Source organism: Rhea pennata, chromosome 9, assembly GCF_028389875.1.
Source record: "Rhea pennata isolate bPtePen1 chromosome 9, bPtePen1.pri, whole genome shotgun sequence".
Taxonomy (NCBI): domain Eukaryota; kingdom Metazoa; phylum Chordata; class Aves; order Rheiformes; family Rheidae; genus Rhea; species Rhea pennata.
Genome location: NC_084671.1, coordinates 71,376 through 89,067, shown reverse-complemented (window position 1 = coordinate 89,067; position 17,692 = coordinate 71,376). Strand labels below are relative to the sequence as shown.

At 41.6% G+C, this 17,692-nt stretch overlaps 1 protein-coding gene across 2 annotated transcripts; it reads right to left on the bottom strand.

The window, feature by feature from the left end:
• Window positions 1-1,435: 1,435 nt before the first annotated feature.
• Window positions 1,436-16,555, bottom strand: GYG1 (glycogenin 1). Of its 2 annotated transcripts, XM_062583263.1 has the most exons (8): window positions 16,472-16,555; window positions 13,362-13,497; window positions 11,649-11,823; window positions 11,161-11,323; window positions 7,120-7,246; window positions 3,798-4,017; window positions 3,069-3,119; window positions 1,436-2,854 (listed from the first exon to the last, which is right to left on the bottom strand). In XM_062583263.1, exons 1-8 carry the CDS (start codon window positions 16,476-16,478, stop codon window positions 2,663-2,665), a joined length of 1,071 nt encoding a protein of 356 aa, XP_062439247.1. In that variant the 5' UTR covers window positions 16,479-16,555; the 3' UTR covers window positions 1,436-2,662. The 2 variants fall into 2 exon arrangements, with proteins under 2 accessions (XP_062439247.1, XP_062439248.1); XM_062583264.1 differs by lacking the exon at window positions 3,069-3,119.
• Between the last annotated feature and the right edge of the window lie 1,137 nt (window positions 16,556-17,692).

The window sequence follows — 17,692 nt, the reverse complement described above, 5'->3', positions numbered from 1 at the left end:
TTTCACACTTACTTACACTTACTTTTTCAGCTTATTTGGAAAGAACTTTAATCTGCTTGTTCCTTAGTAATGAAACAGGGAAGGGGAATAAAACTGAGACTGTTAAGATCTCTTAAGCTGGGCCTCTTATGCCTGGGGAAGAGCTGACCGAGGGACAATCTTATCAAAGTCTGTAAGTATCTGAAGCAAGGGTGTCAAGGGGACGGGGCCAAACTCTCTTCAGTTGTTCCATGTGACAGGACAAGAAGCAATGGGCAGAAATTGAATCCAATGGTATCCTGGGCTGCATTTGGAAGAGTGTTGCCAGCAGGTCAAGGGAGGTTGATCCTGCCCCTCTGCTCAGCCCTGGTGAGGCCCCATCTCCAGTACTGTGTCCAGTTCTGGGCTCCTCAGGACAAGAGAGACATGGAGCTACTGGAGAGAGTCCAGCATAGGGCTGTGAAGATGATCAGAGGGCTGGAACACCTGCCCTATGAGGAAAGGCTGCGAGAGCTGGGCCTCTTCAGCCTGGGGAAGAGCAGACTGGGGGAGGAGGGGGTCTTATCAGTGTGTATACGTACCTGAAGGGAGGGAGTCAAGGGGGACAGGGAAAAACTCTTTTCAGAAGTTGCCCCATGTGACAGGACAAGAGGCAGTGAGCAGAAACTGAAGCACAGGAAGTTCCACCTGACTGTGAGGGGGAATTTCTTCCCTGTGAGAGTGACAGAGCACTGGCACAGGTTGCCCAGAGAGGTTGTGGAGTCTCCTTCTCTGGAGATCTTCAAGGCCCGCCCGGATGCAGCCCTGTCTAACATGCTCTAGGTGACCCTGCTGAGCAGGGAGGTTGGACTAGATGATCTCCAGCGGTCCCTTCCAACCTTACTGATTCTATGATTCTCTTCAAAAGAGTATTTTACTCTTTTCTGTAATGCTTCTGTAATGCTTTGTCAGCATACAGAGCTTCAAGGTTTGTACTTGTGACAAATATCCAATTATAGGTTATGCTCACTAATCTCCCTCTTCTCAGAGCTTCGAATTTATCTGTAAAAAAACCTTTAAGAGGAAGAAAGGGCTAATTACAGTGGGAGTTCAAATGCTATTTAAATAGCTGCAAGCTGCTTTGATTTGGACAACTCTTTAGAATTTTTGATGAATTTTGATGAAGGACTTGCAGCAATTAAATAGTGAAAAAAGTTAAACTAACACTCAGACTATGTTGTCTGCTTTATCAGCAAGTAGTGAGAGCTTGCTGATGGTGTACTTTCTCTTTTGGCTAAAAGCACACCCTGACTAGCTTTCTGCCACATCCTCCTCCAGTAGGAAAATAATGAAATAATTATCCATTTATTAGTGTTTCCAGACTAGTGAAAACTACAGTTACCAGAGAGCTGTTTAGATTCTTCACTCAGCTAAAAGGCAGTTCTGGGACCTAGTACAGAAAACAGCCATCTCCATCTGGTGTCAGAACATTTTTATTAACATGGCACTTACGCTGCTCTTACATGTATGCTGGAATACATGTGCCTTGAATCTGGCAAAAAAAAAAAAAAAAAAAAGGCAACTCATCTCTCACTCTATGCACACATGGAAAGAATAGCTTTTTTTCTAATCAAGGCAGGTGCAGTTACTTAAACAGAGTTGATCTTTTGACTTCTAAATCTGAAAACCTTTCCTTCGTAACAGCATTGCATTTAAAAACAATTTTGTGTTCTACAGGGCTTATATTAGGAATGATGTTTCTTTATTTCTGAAATAAACATTCCCTCTTTCCAGACTCCATTCTGCTTATTTGAATAGCTTCAGCATGTAGTTTCTCCACAGGCCTGTCATATACATGGCACTTTGATAAGGTGATCTGCCTTAAGCAGCTTCCTGGCAAGTGACTAGGGTCTGGATCTATTCACAGAACTAAAGATGGCCATCTGCTGAGGGTAGTTAGAATGGCATTAACAGAGCTTATGAGTTGTACCTGCTCAATATTTTAGTAAGACTTGCACAGAGCTCTTTTTTTTTAATTGTTTCGGAGTTTAGAAAAGCCAGAAGTGCATGACAACTTTTTATTTTTGCGTCAAGTGCAACATTACAAGTAACAGATAAAACTCATTTTACTAGTCTCACACTATATAGAACTTAACAAATGCATTCTGCCACGCTGTAGGCCCTGGGCATAAGAACCTGGTCCAGATCTTCAGTGCAAGTGTGACTAGAAAAATAAAGCAGTGCTATTACTTTTACACCTGCATGTATCCCGGTGTCATTACATTTATGATAAGGCAGAATGGCAACCACTCTAGTGCATGAGCAATCCCATAGATTTGATTTTGTGTCTAAAACAGCAAGCAAAGGGAGTAATGCTAGTCACCTTAACAAGGTGAGGTACAAACCCACAGTTTCAAGGAGTATGTTGAGCCAATTTAGTGTCTTGATTGCAACAGACAAAACTTGAGCTTAAAATACCTGTTTTTAGTCTAGGAGGGAGAATTGGAAACTGGGCAGTTATAGCTGGCCCAAGGAATTCTGCTTCCTAGCCTTTGCTCAATCTTATCTGTAGCACTGCAGAAACCTTTAACCAAAAAGTCTTCAAAAAGCTACTAGTAAGTTTAACTGACCCCATTCAATACCTTTCTAGCGGCTATAGTTCTGGAACAAGTCCTTGCACTGACAGTGTTTGAGACAAGTATTTCTATTGAAGGTAGGTGTCAAGTTTCTTCTTGATGTTGTCAAAAGAATCCATCCCCATATAGTCAGCTTGGCCTTGCTCCCACCGTTCCCTGCGTTCTTGTGAAGATATAGTTGGTAATACTGGTGCTGGTGGTGAAGGTGGTGGTGCTGTTGCTGATACTGACATGTGAGACACTGCCTCTGTAACCTCTGCCTAAAAAGAAAGGAAGAGTGAAAAAACAAAGCAGTGCTTTGCACAGCTAACGCAAGCAACAGGCATGGGGATGGGACAAGTAGATGTTCTCATGCACAGCAGCTAGCACTGCCAGTGTGCAGGGATTATGCAACTTCCCTAGCAAAATAACAAAGCAAAGTGTTAAAAGTCAGTGGGCAGAGAGAAAAAAAAAAAAAGTTTAAGTTCTTCATACCTCTCTACAGAAGCCACAAGAGAAAGCCAGAGTATAGACCAAGCCCGATAGCTGCAAATAGTTCATTAGAAAGATGAAAGATGCAACATTAACAGGAGAAAGCACATCTTTAGAGATCAGTAACTTTGGGTTGAGAAAGGCTGAGAACTTAAACTGGCCCATGTGCTAAGCTGAAACTGTAGTCTGCATTCAGAAGCATGCTATTAAACTGCATGCATGAGAACTAGAATTAGAAGAGTTACTTTGGCCTTGACAAGTATTAAGATTCATCCCTGCCAGTCTACTAAAGTACTTATTTTCTAGTTATTCTAGCCCCACCTAGATTTACCATGTAAAATCTGTATGTACAGATTGTATGCTGAATTAGGATTCTTCTTGAGAACTGTATTAGCTGAAACACATTGAGTCATGGCCCCTCTCTGTACATACTGAAAAAGACAGTTTAATTTCTGTCCTTTAGTTTGTCACTTAACTATAGTTTGTTGGTTAAGTAACTTTGAAATAAGGAAGTTAGGCAGACATTCATATTTAAGACTACTTCAGCACACTTCTCACCTGTGGTGTTCTTTATTCCAAGCTAAAACGAAAAACCCACTAGACAAAATACACCCCAAAAATAAATTAAACCAAACCCATGCTTTGAGCTGTGGGTAAGGGGAAAAAATTGAGATGGTACAGAACCTATCCATACCTAGATAGTTTGTATAGGAATATTAAAAAAAAACATACCATGTTTACACTTGTGATATTTTCTTTAACAACTCCATGCTGTTCTAGTAACGGTAAAACATTAGCCATGTAGGTATCCCACCACATGTTGAGGAATTCTGGGTGAACTATTTTAGGTTCATGCATTTTCTCTCTTAGACTTTTTGTTCTGGAGTCATATGTATAGTTCCATGGCTTTGTGCTTCCCAGGAAATGTACCACTTTAGTATTTGCACCAAACCTGTGAGACAGAAAAAGTTAGAACCCACAATTTCTGTAGGTGTCCAGAAAACAGAAACATGAATGTCTTTAGGAGACTAAACACTAAACTATATGAAACTGCCAATGCCTACTGGAACTGGAAGCATTTCTATGCAAACAGAAGTCTACGATTACACTAGTCAGAATACAGCCAAAAAACTAATGTCTGGGCTATTTCAGTACTTACAGCAAACTCAAGTCTTTAGGTAGAATGATGTCCATAGCTCAGGAAAGAGCAGTCTCAAGCAGCCGTTGTAAATGGAACTAGTTTTAAAAGTGAGAAAGATTCTACTCCAAAGTCAGTGATCTGGACAGCTAGACAGTACAAGCATTATGTAAGGAAGGGTCAGTGTTAAGAGTTACTCTTTCAGTCTGTATCTGTGTACAAAGGATCTTAATAAGGTCTTGCTGCAGGTAGCTTTTATTTTCCAGAGGCATAGTCTATGTGTAACGTAGCTATTCCAAAGGACTTTTGATCTTGTTGCAGCAGAATCTTGCTAGACAACAAATCACTGCTTCCTAAATAACCTTAGCTTAGCCATGTTTTGTAAAAACTTGGATTTCTTGAATTATTTGAATTCCATTTTCAGTATGGATTTCTAGTTTTGTCCCAAACATTATTAGTAAGCTGTTTTGCATTAAGCGTGTAGATAAGATGCAACCCATTTGAAGTAAAGAACTTCAGTAAAAGAGATGACATTAATTCCGTTCCTCTCCTATGGCTGCATGGAGTTCAGCTTGAGTCAGTTTTGAGAACTGGCAGTACCAGTCTCTCTAGTAACAACAGCTTTCATATCTAGTTCAGTTTGTATCACTGAAATAATCCAGTGTAGGATTTCTTCTCATCGTAATAAAATTGAACTAGGTAATAATGCAAAACTAGCTTATGCAGTAATACAATTTAAGAATGCCCAGATCATTTTGACTGGGACTCAGATGTTCAAGTTCTTCTGCATAAGGAGATTGTACAGGTGTGTTTCAAAGTCTAGGCTACTCAAAGCATATGCATTTTTTGATACGTCTGTCTCCTCTCCTACATTGAAAGATTAACTGCATTTGCATACAGTGTCACGGACACGACTGGTATTACTGAGGCATGGAAACTCATGCACGCTTGAAACAAGATCAAATATTTGTAGTAGTTGCAAGCAGAGAACTCTCTTGAGAAGGTGTTTCTGGGCTTTAACTGTAAATCCCAGTGTCAAGATTTGACATAATAGGGCTACCTTGGTTTCATTAGCTGGCACATCGCTATTTAGCAGCTGTTTTTCTTCATCTCAGTCTGCTACTGTCTTGAGAAGCTATGTCATTGCTACAAATCAAGGCTTAAATGGCAAATTCTATTTCTAGCCTTAGAGAATGCCTAAGAAGCGTTAAGTTACAATGTTTTTACAAATTAAGAAAAGTACGCTTAGTATTCTGGCCACTTAAGAACTGTACAACAGTTAATACATGCAAGGCTTCAAGGATGTTCTCAGTATCCGTTTTCTAGATACGATCTCTCTTCTAGAGACTTAAACGCAACTGTTAAGAAGCTTTATGTCCAAATTAGCCATAGTGACTAATCTGTCTTTCCCCATCTCCCAAAAAAGAAGCATTCCACCATTTTTTTGAAATTAGACAGTTTCTCATGTGTGAGCATTTTCCTTTAGAAAAAGGATTACTGAGACTGCTATGAAGCTTGGTCTTGTACAAAGCAGCAAAAAGCATAGCTAATGATGTTAACAGACTTAAGCCTCAGTTTATTCCACCTGCTGGTTATCGTGAGCGTAGCTCCTCATCTAACCAAGGGGACTGCTCACCTACTGACCAGGGTGTTCTACTTTTAGATGGAAATGCAGCACCTTTTTTTTTTCTTTTTTTTTTTCTTTCCCTGAAGGTGTGCTGAGCTCAGTTATACAATTGATGTAATCAGTTAAAGGGAGTTTTTGTCAGGAGCCACCAATCCCATTAGCATTTTGTGGCAGCAAGGTCACATGACTATCAGCCAGCCAGCAATGGCAAGAGGACATACTTCACAATAGAAGTTAGCTTGTCAAATGCTATCTAACTACTTAGTCATTCTCAGGCTTGCATGTATTTCTTAAAATAAGTGTTCCACTTTTAGCACGACAGGATTTCAGATGGTGTTCTGATCACAAGACACAGTTTGAGCTTCAGCCAGCAACAGTCCTGCTTATGCTAGCTGCTGCTTTAGACACTAGTCATTTGATGTCATTCAGAGATCAGATTATTTTTTGTAACTGGTATTTCTTACTTTTACAGCTCTTAATGAGCATGGGTTTTGGTTAGTGTTCAGCTTCTCATGTTACTTCCTCTCCTCTTGTTTGTTATAACACTCTTAGGAGTGACCTTGCCTATCACATAGGGTTTAGTCATAAGCCAAAAATCTAATACTGTTAGGGAGTAGAGAGTTGTTTTCTTTAACAGTAGAAGCATGCAGTGGCATGACACCTGGCTGCAGTCTTTGTCTCATCTTACTACTTAGGGAACTGGTCCTAGGTCTATAAAGACTGGTGGGAGGGAGTTCTAGCTTTATAGGAGTTACACACTTTGTACAATTCCATGTGTTTATTTGAATGGTATAGATCAATAGATGAAAAAACTACTGGTTGTTAAATACCTTAAGTGATACGACAGGACAAGCTATCTAGACAAGAACACCACTACCAGTGACACGAAGTTCTGCTGATTCAAACCAATTCAAGATCTGATGTCTTTGATTACAGCTGTAATAAGAGTTCCAGGCTCCAGGTTCCAAGTAAGTTGTGTTTCTCACTTTTTGGAAGTGACCTCTCAAGTATGCTTATTCTAAATCAACTTCAGTGTTACTCCCAAGGATGGTAGTTAAGCCACAAACATACAGCTTTCTTTGCTTTTCTCACCATGAGATAACTAGTATTAATTCAGCCCTTAAAAAGGAATAGAAATTGCTATGTATCTTCTTTTGGTTAGATAATAGTACCCATTTAGAAAAAGTTCTTGTGTAAGTTCACATTATACCTTGCCATTATGTAACAAAAGATTAGTTTATATAAGCCTTAAATCTGGTTAGCAACTCACTCCAGAATTTTTAACTTACGCTTTAAATGCTGGAAGATAGGAGTACACAGAAGTGCTGCTCAAGTTATAAATAAATGGTAGATGTTTGCTCATGTCTGTTGTTGCCCAGCTGCTAAAGAAGGTGTTTAATAACCCCTGGTCCGCACCTGAAAATACATTAATAAGCTGTTTTAGATGGTTGTTTTAGGATCTTCAATCACTCCACTAGTCCTTCCTAATTAAGGGTTAGTAGTGCAGCCTGTCACCTCCTCACTGAAGTTCTATTTCTGAATGACCCTGTAAACCTTGCAGCCATCGAAGATCCAAAAAAACTGCACAGAATGAAAAAGGTTGGTTGAAATTACTCCTGCTTTCTGAAAGATAGCAAGCTGTTCAAACCCTGCTATTCAGGTTATTTTAGTAGCGCTTAAATGCAAGCTGTGTAATGCAGCAGCAAGCAGGACCTGATAATAGCATACTACATATCTTTAGGAAAGCTGTAGCTAAGAAGATCCTGCTCAAACAGCAAGTTTATTATTTAAGCTTTACACATAACGTAACCAAGATCCCTGGACCAGAATTAGGGTACCAGTGTTCTGTTAATAAGCTAACAGCCCTGGACACATCACTCTACATTGTGATCTTAATAAAAGCACTTTCAGTCTTAGTGACAGCTCTAGTAGAACTTCACCAAATCCATTAATAGGAAATAAAAGCTCTAGTTCTGTACTAGTATTCCAGTGATTCACATCAATATGATGACATGAAATTACACTGAAACAGTGTGAGTTTAATCATTTTTAGTATGATTATGGGAGTGGGAGCAGTTACCTGTTTCAAGTATTTAGTGTTTGGAGAGCTCTGATCAAAGATGACCAGCAGTTGCACATAAATTAAGGTCAGAGTTCATATACAAACTCTGGACATGATTTCTTAAGTATTTTGGAAAGTCATTGAGACAAATACCACTTCTGCGCATATCCATGAAGCTACTAACCCCTGAATGAGGATAACTGTTGAAGTTACGACTAGAGCTACAGTACTGGGAGGGGTTGCCTCTCAATTTGCAAGTAGAGGCTGTAGTGAGGTCAAATTAAAGTTACTTGATATGTTAGTAGTAGAGTAGCTAAAAAAGAAACTCCTGGCCTGAAACAGACTAGTTTACAAGCAGCTACAGGGAAGTAGAAACCTTTTAGTTATATCCGTCCATTCCGTAGTATTACTGAATACACTTAGTCTTGCAAGTACAAGACCACCAGAGAGATTTCCTTGACTTTGATTTGCTCGCTTCCCTTCATCTCTGTTAAAGTAATATTTCTCAAGATTAAGTGGATAGCATAGTTAGAAAAGAGATGATATTTTATTTAATCTTTTCTTCTCTAAAGCAGTCAGTCTCTGCTGACTCCAGAAAGGTCTTACAGCATGATTGAACTAAGGTTTACACCTTTATTGCTATTTGAGTATAGTTTGCTTTTTGTGACTGAAGTATCTAGATACTGGGCACACTTAGAGGTAGAGGAGGTACACTGACAAATATAAACCCTAAGTATCCTGTTACAGCTGTCAGTGTACATGCAGATTGCAGAGTGAGAAATTGCCTAGAGACACTTTAGATCCTAACTCACTTCTCAGCCCATGAAGAGGAAAAGCACTTTTGAACTAGTTGCCCATCACAACAAAGCAGCAAAGAAACTAGACAAGCCCTCAGTCTTTATTCAGCTACATTTAGTCTTACCTTCTAATTCAATGGGGTATTAAGAATGCATATGCTAACAGTAAAATAATGTAGAAGAAATGGATCTGCATGGGTCATATCTTTATTGATAGTAACAACAATCAGCTTACTCTACAAGACTTATCACTCCAACTTGTTCCACATACTCAGCTTGTTTTCAAATTGCACACATTTATGCCAAAGCAGCCACTGAAAGCAGCATTTAGGTGTCCTGGTTCACACTTCACTGGTAGTGTTGTACAAACTGACCATACATGAGAATCAGGCAATTATATTAGCTACGAGTCTACATCTGTAGACTTGCTGCATCATGTCTTTATATGTGAAAAACATTCCATATCTCAGGCTAAAGAGCCAGAGGATTGTTTGAGTAATAGCAATAACTTAAGGTATCAGTACTGCCAGACTTGTTTAATACCGAACTCTGTTTCCTTTCCCCACTAGTTTTAAATAGTATCTAGAATTATTCCATGGCATATTCCTTATCATCTAGAAAGGTGACATTCAAAGACATTAGCTTTTATTCTATAGAACTAGTCATCATTCTATCATTTCTAGACAACAGCATCATATAAGATGCATCTATCTACTATAGTTAATAAACATGAAATATTCTGGAAGGTCTTGCATTTCCTAGTTGTTACTCCTGCAAATGAGGTATTTGGAGCTTGATTTCAGATATGTATTGCTTGATAGCTTGTAGAGTTTGCATCCTTGCACCCTATTAAGAACAGTGATCCTTCACAGACCTCTCTCTTCAAGGAAGTTTACTAGTAAACTTATTCAGACCAATTTAAATCCCTCTCATCTGAGTTCATGAGCTCAATAACAGCTTATGCAGGTAGTATACGTCTTCCCTTTCTCATTATTCAGATCTGCCATTTAGCACTAGTAAAACTGAATAGTAAAGTAAAACCTGAAATAGAGGTGACAGTTTAGAAATTTTGTACTTAAACCACTAACCTACACTTTTACTGTTCGAGTGCTGCAACAACTGCTTATTGTTTAGGACACTGAGGAAGTTGCACCATTCTGTGGCTTTAGCAGTTCTATCCTTTAGTAGACAGGGGCCTTAACAGGCCTAAGATAGGGTCTGCTAAGAGTCAAGCACAGATATCTCAGCAAACAATCACCAGATCTCAGATATTCCTGGAACTATTCAACAGTGGGCCTGCACAAGGTTTTTCCCCCCATCTATTTTTATTACCACAAGAATGCAGTATCATGTTAAAACTTTCGCCACAGCTGCTGATCAGTTACACTCAACATTTGAGAGCACTTCCTGAATTGACAGCTGCTACCTTGTAAGTAATAATCTATACACAAACCCTTTATTTCAAGTACTCATTTTCAGTAGAGTTTATTCACATGGTAGCATTAAGCATCCAACTGACACTTAATGTTCTTTAGGAGGCACAGGAATGCATACAAAGCAATTATCCTGCACACTAGGAGTGACATCTAAAAATGTTACTGTTTACAAGGTACAAAAGGTAAGTCTACAAGATAGCTATTTACATTCAAATAAGAGAGCATTTTAAGGTCTTTCTTACATAGTTCTCTAGCTTTTTCAGTTAGACCTGGTTTTGTGCCGCAGTAGTTATATAACGAAGTTTAGTGAAGGGAAACGGTGCCAGTCATTCAGAAGCATTGATCTATGGCAGGCTTCAAGCAACAAGTGCGTTCACCGGAATGGTTATAGTTTGAAGATACTTAAAAGACAGCAGAAGTTGGCTTCTCAAGCTTAAATTTGGCACAGTGACTGATCCCAAGTGACCTCTGGTGGGAAGCAGCCAGGGCTACAAACATTTGATATTTGGACAACAACTGTCACTGTCTTATAAAGATAGGAAGCTATCACAGTGTATCAAGCTCTAATCTTAAGTGATAGTCATATCTTCAAGTGCATTTGTTCATGGAGCTGCACTTAAGTTAACCAGTACTAGTGTCTCACGGCAACCTGAATTAACCTAAAACACCCAGTCTTGAGTGTACTGTTAGCTGAAGAGACAAGTTCATTCAGAAATGCATGAAGCACGGCACTGCAGTTTGATTTTGCTACACATGTATTGTGTTTGCCCCATCTTAACAGCTCACTATATGATTCTGCATTGCTAGTGCTTTCAGCTGCTAGTTCGAAAGGCCAAACTCTTATTTTTGTATTTCATGGGGGCCACAATCTGAAAACATAATAGAATAAAATCCTCTATAGCAATAAGTTGTGTAGTCACAACAGAGTTTGGAATTCTATCATCCTGAACCCTGATAGCACACATCCAGTTACTGAGCCATCCCAACCAGCATTAGTTTGGTCTAAATTATAGTGGAATATGGATTAATACATACCATCAAAACTGCCTTTCTCTGTGGCAAGCTGTAACAGCTGATTGTATGTTTCAGTGGAAGGTCGATAAACAAAAACTCCAGAATTAAAACAGTCAGGCCAGCCTGGATCTGGTGCTGCAGACAGCTCTTCTCTCTCAAAAAGTTCATCAATATTTGACAAAACCTAGTTGTAAGGGGAAAAATTGCTTTCTGGTTTCTGGGCTGGGAATTGGGTATCTTGTCTTAATTTTGATATCCATCTCAAGATATGAAGAAAAGTTCTCACATCATTAGTCTTGTTATAGAGGACAATTTTTTAAATTGAGATAGTCCCCATTTATTAGATGTTACAAGTATTTAGATTTAAAAGCACTTCCACAGTTACTGAGTTACAAGTCCAAATAGCAAAAACCCTTCACCACTCCTTCACAAAAATGAAACAAAACGTATCCAGAACTACAAAACCCCCAGCAGGTTATAAAGAGGCACCATGAGACACAACTACTTACCATTGTGTCTGCATCCATGAAAACACATTTTGAATATTGTGTCAGTTCCCAGCAGTGAAGTTTTGTTAGAGTGATGCCCAGCTCAGGTCTCTTCATTAATGCCAAGTGTGCTGAATCTCCACTATCCAGAATGTTTACCAATATGACTTCATCAAAGACTTTTTCCAGCACTTTCCTGTGGAAAGACATAGTTGCCAGAATTTAGTTCTACTGTTATTCCAGTACCAGACCACTTAACAGATTCCATGAACAGAAGTGAGGTAACAAGGAACCTGTCACAGGTTCATGTGCCATCAGTAAGAGCTGAGTGCATATGTTTGAATGCATAAGCATTTCTCTGCACCTCAGTGTATCTACTTTGCAATGGATACCTTTGGGGGAATCAGTAAGTTTTTTTTCCAAATAAAGGGTTTAACTGGTATTGCTACGAGGTTAGGTAAGTTATGGCTATGCAGTACAAGCTTTCCATACTTCCCACCACCCCACCAGACTGAGCTCTTCGGTAAAATGACAGCCTATTTTAAGCTTGCAATTAAGAAACAGGAAGCTGTTAGAGTAGTTTGGGCAAGACTTTGGACAGTAGCTGAATCCTGAGCAGTTGTAACAGCAGTTTATGCAATAGCCATGACAGTCACGAATATAGAACAGTGTTATTAAAACAATGTGACTAGTTATTAAAGCTTTCTTTACCCCATGAAATTTTAAAGGCTCACTTAAATCATGGCTATGGGTGCAGCAGCATTTTGACTCAGTATCATGTCCACCTTAAGCTTTCAGATGGCGTAGTGAAATTTTGTGGCTAATAACCTCTTCTGTAATTAAGCAGTGATGTTAAAGCAAATGGTGGATAAGAAGGATGTGCTTCTAAGAATCAAAAGCATCTGTAAAGTCTCACTATTTTATATAGCATCTTGAATGCTCAGCAATCTGTACAGTTTGAGCCATGGAGAGTTCACAGATGAGTTAGAACTGTGCTTTACAAGGCTGTCTTTCTACCGATGAAAAGTAGAGTAGGAACAGTTGTTTTTAACTTAAGGCACATGTTTGTGGATAGACTGAAAAGTGCAAGTTCCACTTACGTCATTGTGTATCTACTGGTAGTGTTGCTATAGCTAGTCTAAGAACTTAGCATAGCTACTTTGACCTAGCACAGTAAGCATGCTTATCAGGTTCATCTCCAAAGAGTCCAATCAACCTCTGATTCTGTTGATTTGACATCCTTGGTGCTACATCAGCTTGATTCATACATTCTTTCATGATGCAATCTGATTTGAAGTGTCTGTTAGATTTCCATAGTTTCAATGTTACATTAATGCATCTGGAACACTCCCATGAAATAGGTAAACACCACATCCCTACCCCACCTCCACACAGACCCCCTAATGAAGGCACAATGTCATTTTTGGGCAATTCCAGATATGAGCACTAAAGAGCAGAGATCCAGTTCAAACAGTACTATCAAGTCAGTTTAGTGCTCTAAGTACAGTGGTTTAATTTTTTTTTTTTTTGTCATCACCATATAGTGATACAGAAGACTGTCTGAAGCAGCACTTGCAGTGCTTTTTCAACAGACAGTCAGAGTTTGATTTTGCTGGGCTTAGTTTCTAAGCTTCCAGTAACTTTAGAAAATTACTATATAGAAGTTTAGCTTTCTTTTTTAAACTTTCACATCAGCAGGGACTGTGGCAATCTGATGCCTTTAAGTGACCTTACCTCATAGGATCTGAGACCTGAGGAGTTATGAGTGCAGTCAACTTCCTTGTTGTTCTATGAAGTTGCAAAGATGAACCAAGTACCAGTGCTCCTTTCACATAAGAGTCATTTGTGGCTAGAGTCACAAAAGACTGATCTGAAAGAAATGAACTTGGTCAGGTTAGCAAGGTCAATCACTTTATTCCAAGAGAGGTATTAGAAACTTAGAACTGTTAGTCAGAAGTCATGCTTAGTACCTCTAGGACATGTCCTTTAACTGTGTGTATTGCTTGTCTACTACTGAATGAAGCAGATTATACTTGCTTAGCTATACTTGCCATTAGCAACTTGACACATAGCAAGATGTAGTAAAAAGCAAAATCAAGACTGCTGCAAGAAAAATTCAGTTCCAGCTTGCCCACAGGTTAATGTCACATCAGATGTTAGTGGGGGGGGGGGGAAGTATAGAGCGCCATATTTGGGGCAAATATATAGCCATTTTCAAGTATTGGTGCTAGTAAGCTTGCATAGTCTAAGCTTAAGAACAGTTCAGTTTTGCAGAGTTCTGTGGGTTCAGCTCTGAACACAGAAGCTAGGTCAGGATAAGTCTCAGGTTTCACTTTAAATTAAAGCAACTGTTGAATTAGATGTTGGACAGCTATATTAATTTTTGCTAGCTCGGGATTTTGCAGATGAGTTGTTTAGCAATGCATTGTTGCAGCTTTGTCACAGGAATGCAAAATTTAAGTGGAAAGCATCTAGTAATAAGTGATTTAAGTCCTGTAGCAATAGTTTTTGCTCTTCAGTTGGTGCTCTCTAGAAAGGTATGGATGGATTGTAGCTATGAAGTATGATCTTGTGCTCCAGCAGTCTCTTAAAAGTGATGACTAAGATGTATTACTTTGCCCTGTACTACTCATTAAGACCAAACAATACAAACTTTACATTTTTAGTTGGCATTTTTGTTTTAAACTGCCAGGGTGGAACTGACACAGCTAACAATGAACTGAAGTAGTTTAGAAATCACTTGTTTGACTGTCATTATGCAGCAGTCCCTTCTAAGCTACAGTGCTTTACCGAGAAGCACACATTTTCCCTACAAAGCTTTTTTTTTTTTTTTTTTTTTTGAAGACTATCTGTAAAATTTTTTGGTAGGAATTTCAAGAAGAGGTTCTTTCACATCAAAATTTTGGAAGCTATTTTCAGAGGGATCATGTCATTTGGGACAACTACTCAGCCTGTAAGACAGTCAAGTTTTTATTTAATTTTAATGCCACCTAAACAGTGGTTAACAGAGTAATGTATCACAGTGGTCTAAACACTCAGCAGATATGTTCTACAAGCCAGCTTCAAAACCCTATATTTTATCTATCAGCCAAACCAATTAGCCCCAGGAATTTGGATTACAGTGGTCAGTTACACAATTCAAGAAAAATTCTATAAAGCCAGAAATAAAAAGTATTTTAATTCATTAAACTAGCAGTTCATATTACTTCATATAATTCAGCAAATCTATATGATACTTTCCTTTTTTTAGAGCTTTGATGCTTTACAAGTAACAAGTGTGTACCATTTTAGGTGGCATAAACATCCATCCAATAGGGAAGCATGCATTATCGCCAAATTTGCATCTTACTCTACACAGACAGCTCACTAAAAATCCAACACAGACAAGGCAAGACTGTACTAATTTTTTCAGCAGAAGACTCGTTCTTCTAGTATCCTTGCCACTGACAGACTAATCTTTTGTGTTTCACTGTTAGCCTGTATACTCTTGGCAGGTCTCCTCGCTCAAACTGAGTATTCAATTTCTGTATTGCTATGTTTACTAGTTAGGTAGCTTGTGACACATGGGTCTTCAAGAAATAAAGCCAATTTAAGTATGAAGTAAAGACTAAAAAAGCCCTCTAGCCCATCTCAACTACATTTGGAAACATTATGACTGCTTGGCAGGAGGAGGACATTGGCAGCTTGTAGAGCTACAAAGTCAGTACAGCTTTCACAGCTCTGAATAAAACATGCCCCATCTCATACCTTCTCTTCGCTACATTCATAGATGTTACATATGAGCCCATGCTACAAGCTAGGCAAGACCAGTTACTGCTTAACATGGAAGTTAAATCTACAAGAGACCAGTCCATTCCACCCAACACAGAAACCTTCTAGTTGTGTGAGCCTCCCTTGCAATCCTCCCCCATGTCCATTCACCGTAACTCTTCTTCCACAGAAGGTCTGTTCACACTGTAGTCATTGCTGTCCCTCACCACAGAAGAACAGTAAACTTAGCTACTAGTGATAACATGGCTGCAACACAAAGCACAGGATATTTGTACAGCTTCGTAAGTCATAACTGACTTATCTGGGCAAAACTTTCTCATGTGACAGCTTATTGGAGCCACTCTGTATCTTCAGAAGCTATTTCAAGGACCTCTTTGGCTGCCTGGTTCACAGGCTGCAGCACAAAGCTGAAGCAGCCCTTCGCACGGGCCCCAAGGCCCGAGCAAGGCGCACCCTCAGCGGACAGGCACGCCAGGCTCGGAGCGCCACACGGGCATCGACAGCGACGCCAGCTCCTAAAGGCGCATCCACAGCTCTCACAGGTGTTCATCTGCTCCTCTGAGAGGAGGTGAGTACATCCGGCTGGTTTTGAGCCCAGGATTCCTCAGGGAACAGGAGCATCTACCCAACATGTGCCGCAGGAGGCGGATCGCGAGCCCCTCGCGGCTCTAGAAGTGAAACATGTTACTCCAGCCGCCAGGCGAGCAGAAGCGGGGGGACAGCGCCGCACCTCCCTGCCGAGTGGCAGTAACTCGCCCGCCGCAAAGCGCGCAGACCCGCGCGCTGCACCGGCCCTCGCGCTGCGAGCGGCCCCGCCGCACTCCAACGGCGGCTGGCGGCACGGCGACCTCCAGCACAGCGCGCAGCCGGGCCGGAGCACGGGCGTCCTCCCCGCCCGCCCGCGGCTGCCGCCGAGCCCCTGCGGGGGCCCCGTCCCGCCCAGGGAACGTGCCGCGGCGCAGCCTAAAAATAGCCGCCGCGCCTCAGCCCTGCGCCGCGCCCGGCGGCCCCACGAGCCCGCGCCGCGCCGCCAGAAGCCGCAGCACGGATGCCGGGGGCCCGCGCTCACCCACCTGCCATGGCGGCGGCGCCCACCGACAACGGCGGCAGCAGCACCCCAGCACTGCGCCACGGCCCGGCCTTATGCACGGGCGGAGCCGCGCGGCACGTCCCTGGCGCGGACTAAGGCCCCGCCCCGAGGAGCGCCCGCCCCCTCGCCGCGCGACGCGGCGGGGCGGCGGGGCGTGACGCGGCGGGGCGCGACGCGGGCACGGGGCGGGGCGGGGCGCGGGCACGGGGCGGGGCGCGACGCGGGCATGGCGCGGGCGCGACGGGGCGGGGCGCGGGGCGGGGCGCGGGCACGGGGCGGGGCGGCGGGGTTCCGCCATTGCCCCCGCTGGGGAGAGCACGTCGTTCGTCCTCCCGTGGCGCGGCCCGCTCGGCGCGGCCCGGCCCGCCCCGCCGTTGTTCCCGGCGGCTGGGGCGCGTTGCTGGTCCGCGCGCAGCCCGGCGTGGTCGTGGCGTCTCCGTCCCTGGAGATCCTCCACACGCAGCTGGAGCAGACCGGTGACCCTGCTTGAGCGGGAGGTCTAGACCAGGTGCTCTTCAAAGGTCCCTTCCCGCCTCAGCTGTTCTCTGATGAGGACATGTGCCTAAGAGCAGAAATGCGAGCTTTGACATCAGTTTTAACTGTGATTGCCATGAGAGTGTGAGGAGGGCATTTTTTTGTTTCCTCTTTTTATTCTGTCTCTTTTTCCACGTGACTAGAACAGTGAAAGTCTACTTCTTCCTGTGTATTTGTACAAGGGATTCTCAGTCACTTACCTGAGCTGTAGGTGCTACTGCCTCAATAGTAAGAATCAATCTTAAATTTCTTAAAGTTTCACAGAAGTGCTGACTAGAATCTTAAAATCTCCTGAAACTGAAAACTTTTAGTACCTCATCTTAAAATACTTTCCTTCCTTCCTTTAAGAAATGCTAAAACTTTCAAGACTTGAAGCAAACAAAGTAGCCTATGATAAAATTTTTGGAGATGCAAAGCTCTCAAAATGTAGAGATCTTAGCAGGGATTTAAGAGCAAGCAGAGGTAATACTTCCATCAGATTATTCAAACTTAGAACAGTGCTTTAGTTAAAGAGTCATGCTGACTCTCAGGTTAATACCTCTTCCAGGTTAGGACATGTAATTTACTTTGAGTTCTCGTGGAAATAAAACGACAACAACAAAAATCAGGATGATAGGCTGGGAATGACTGAACTCTGATTAACTGAACTCTGTTTTGCCCTTCTGGAAAA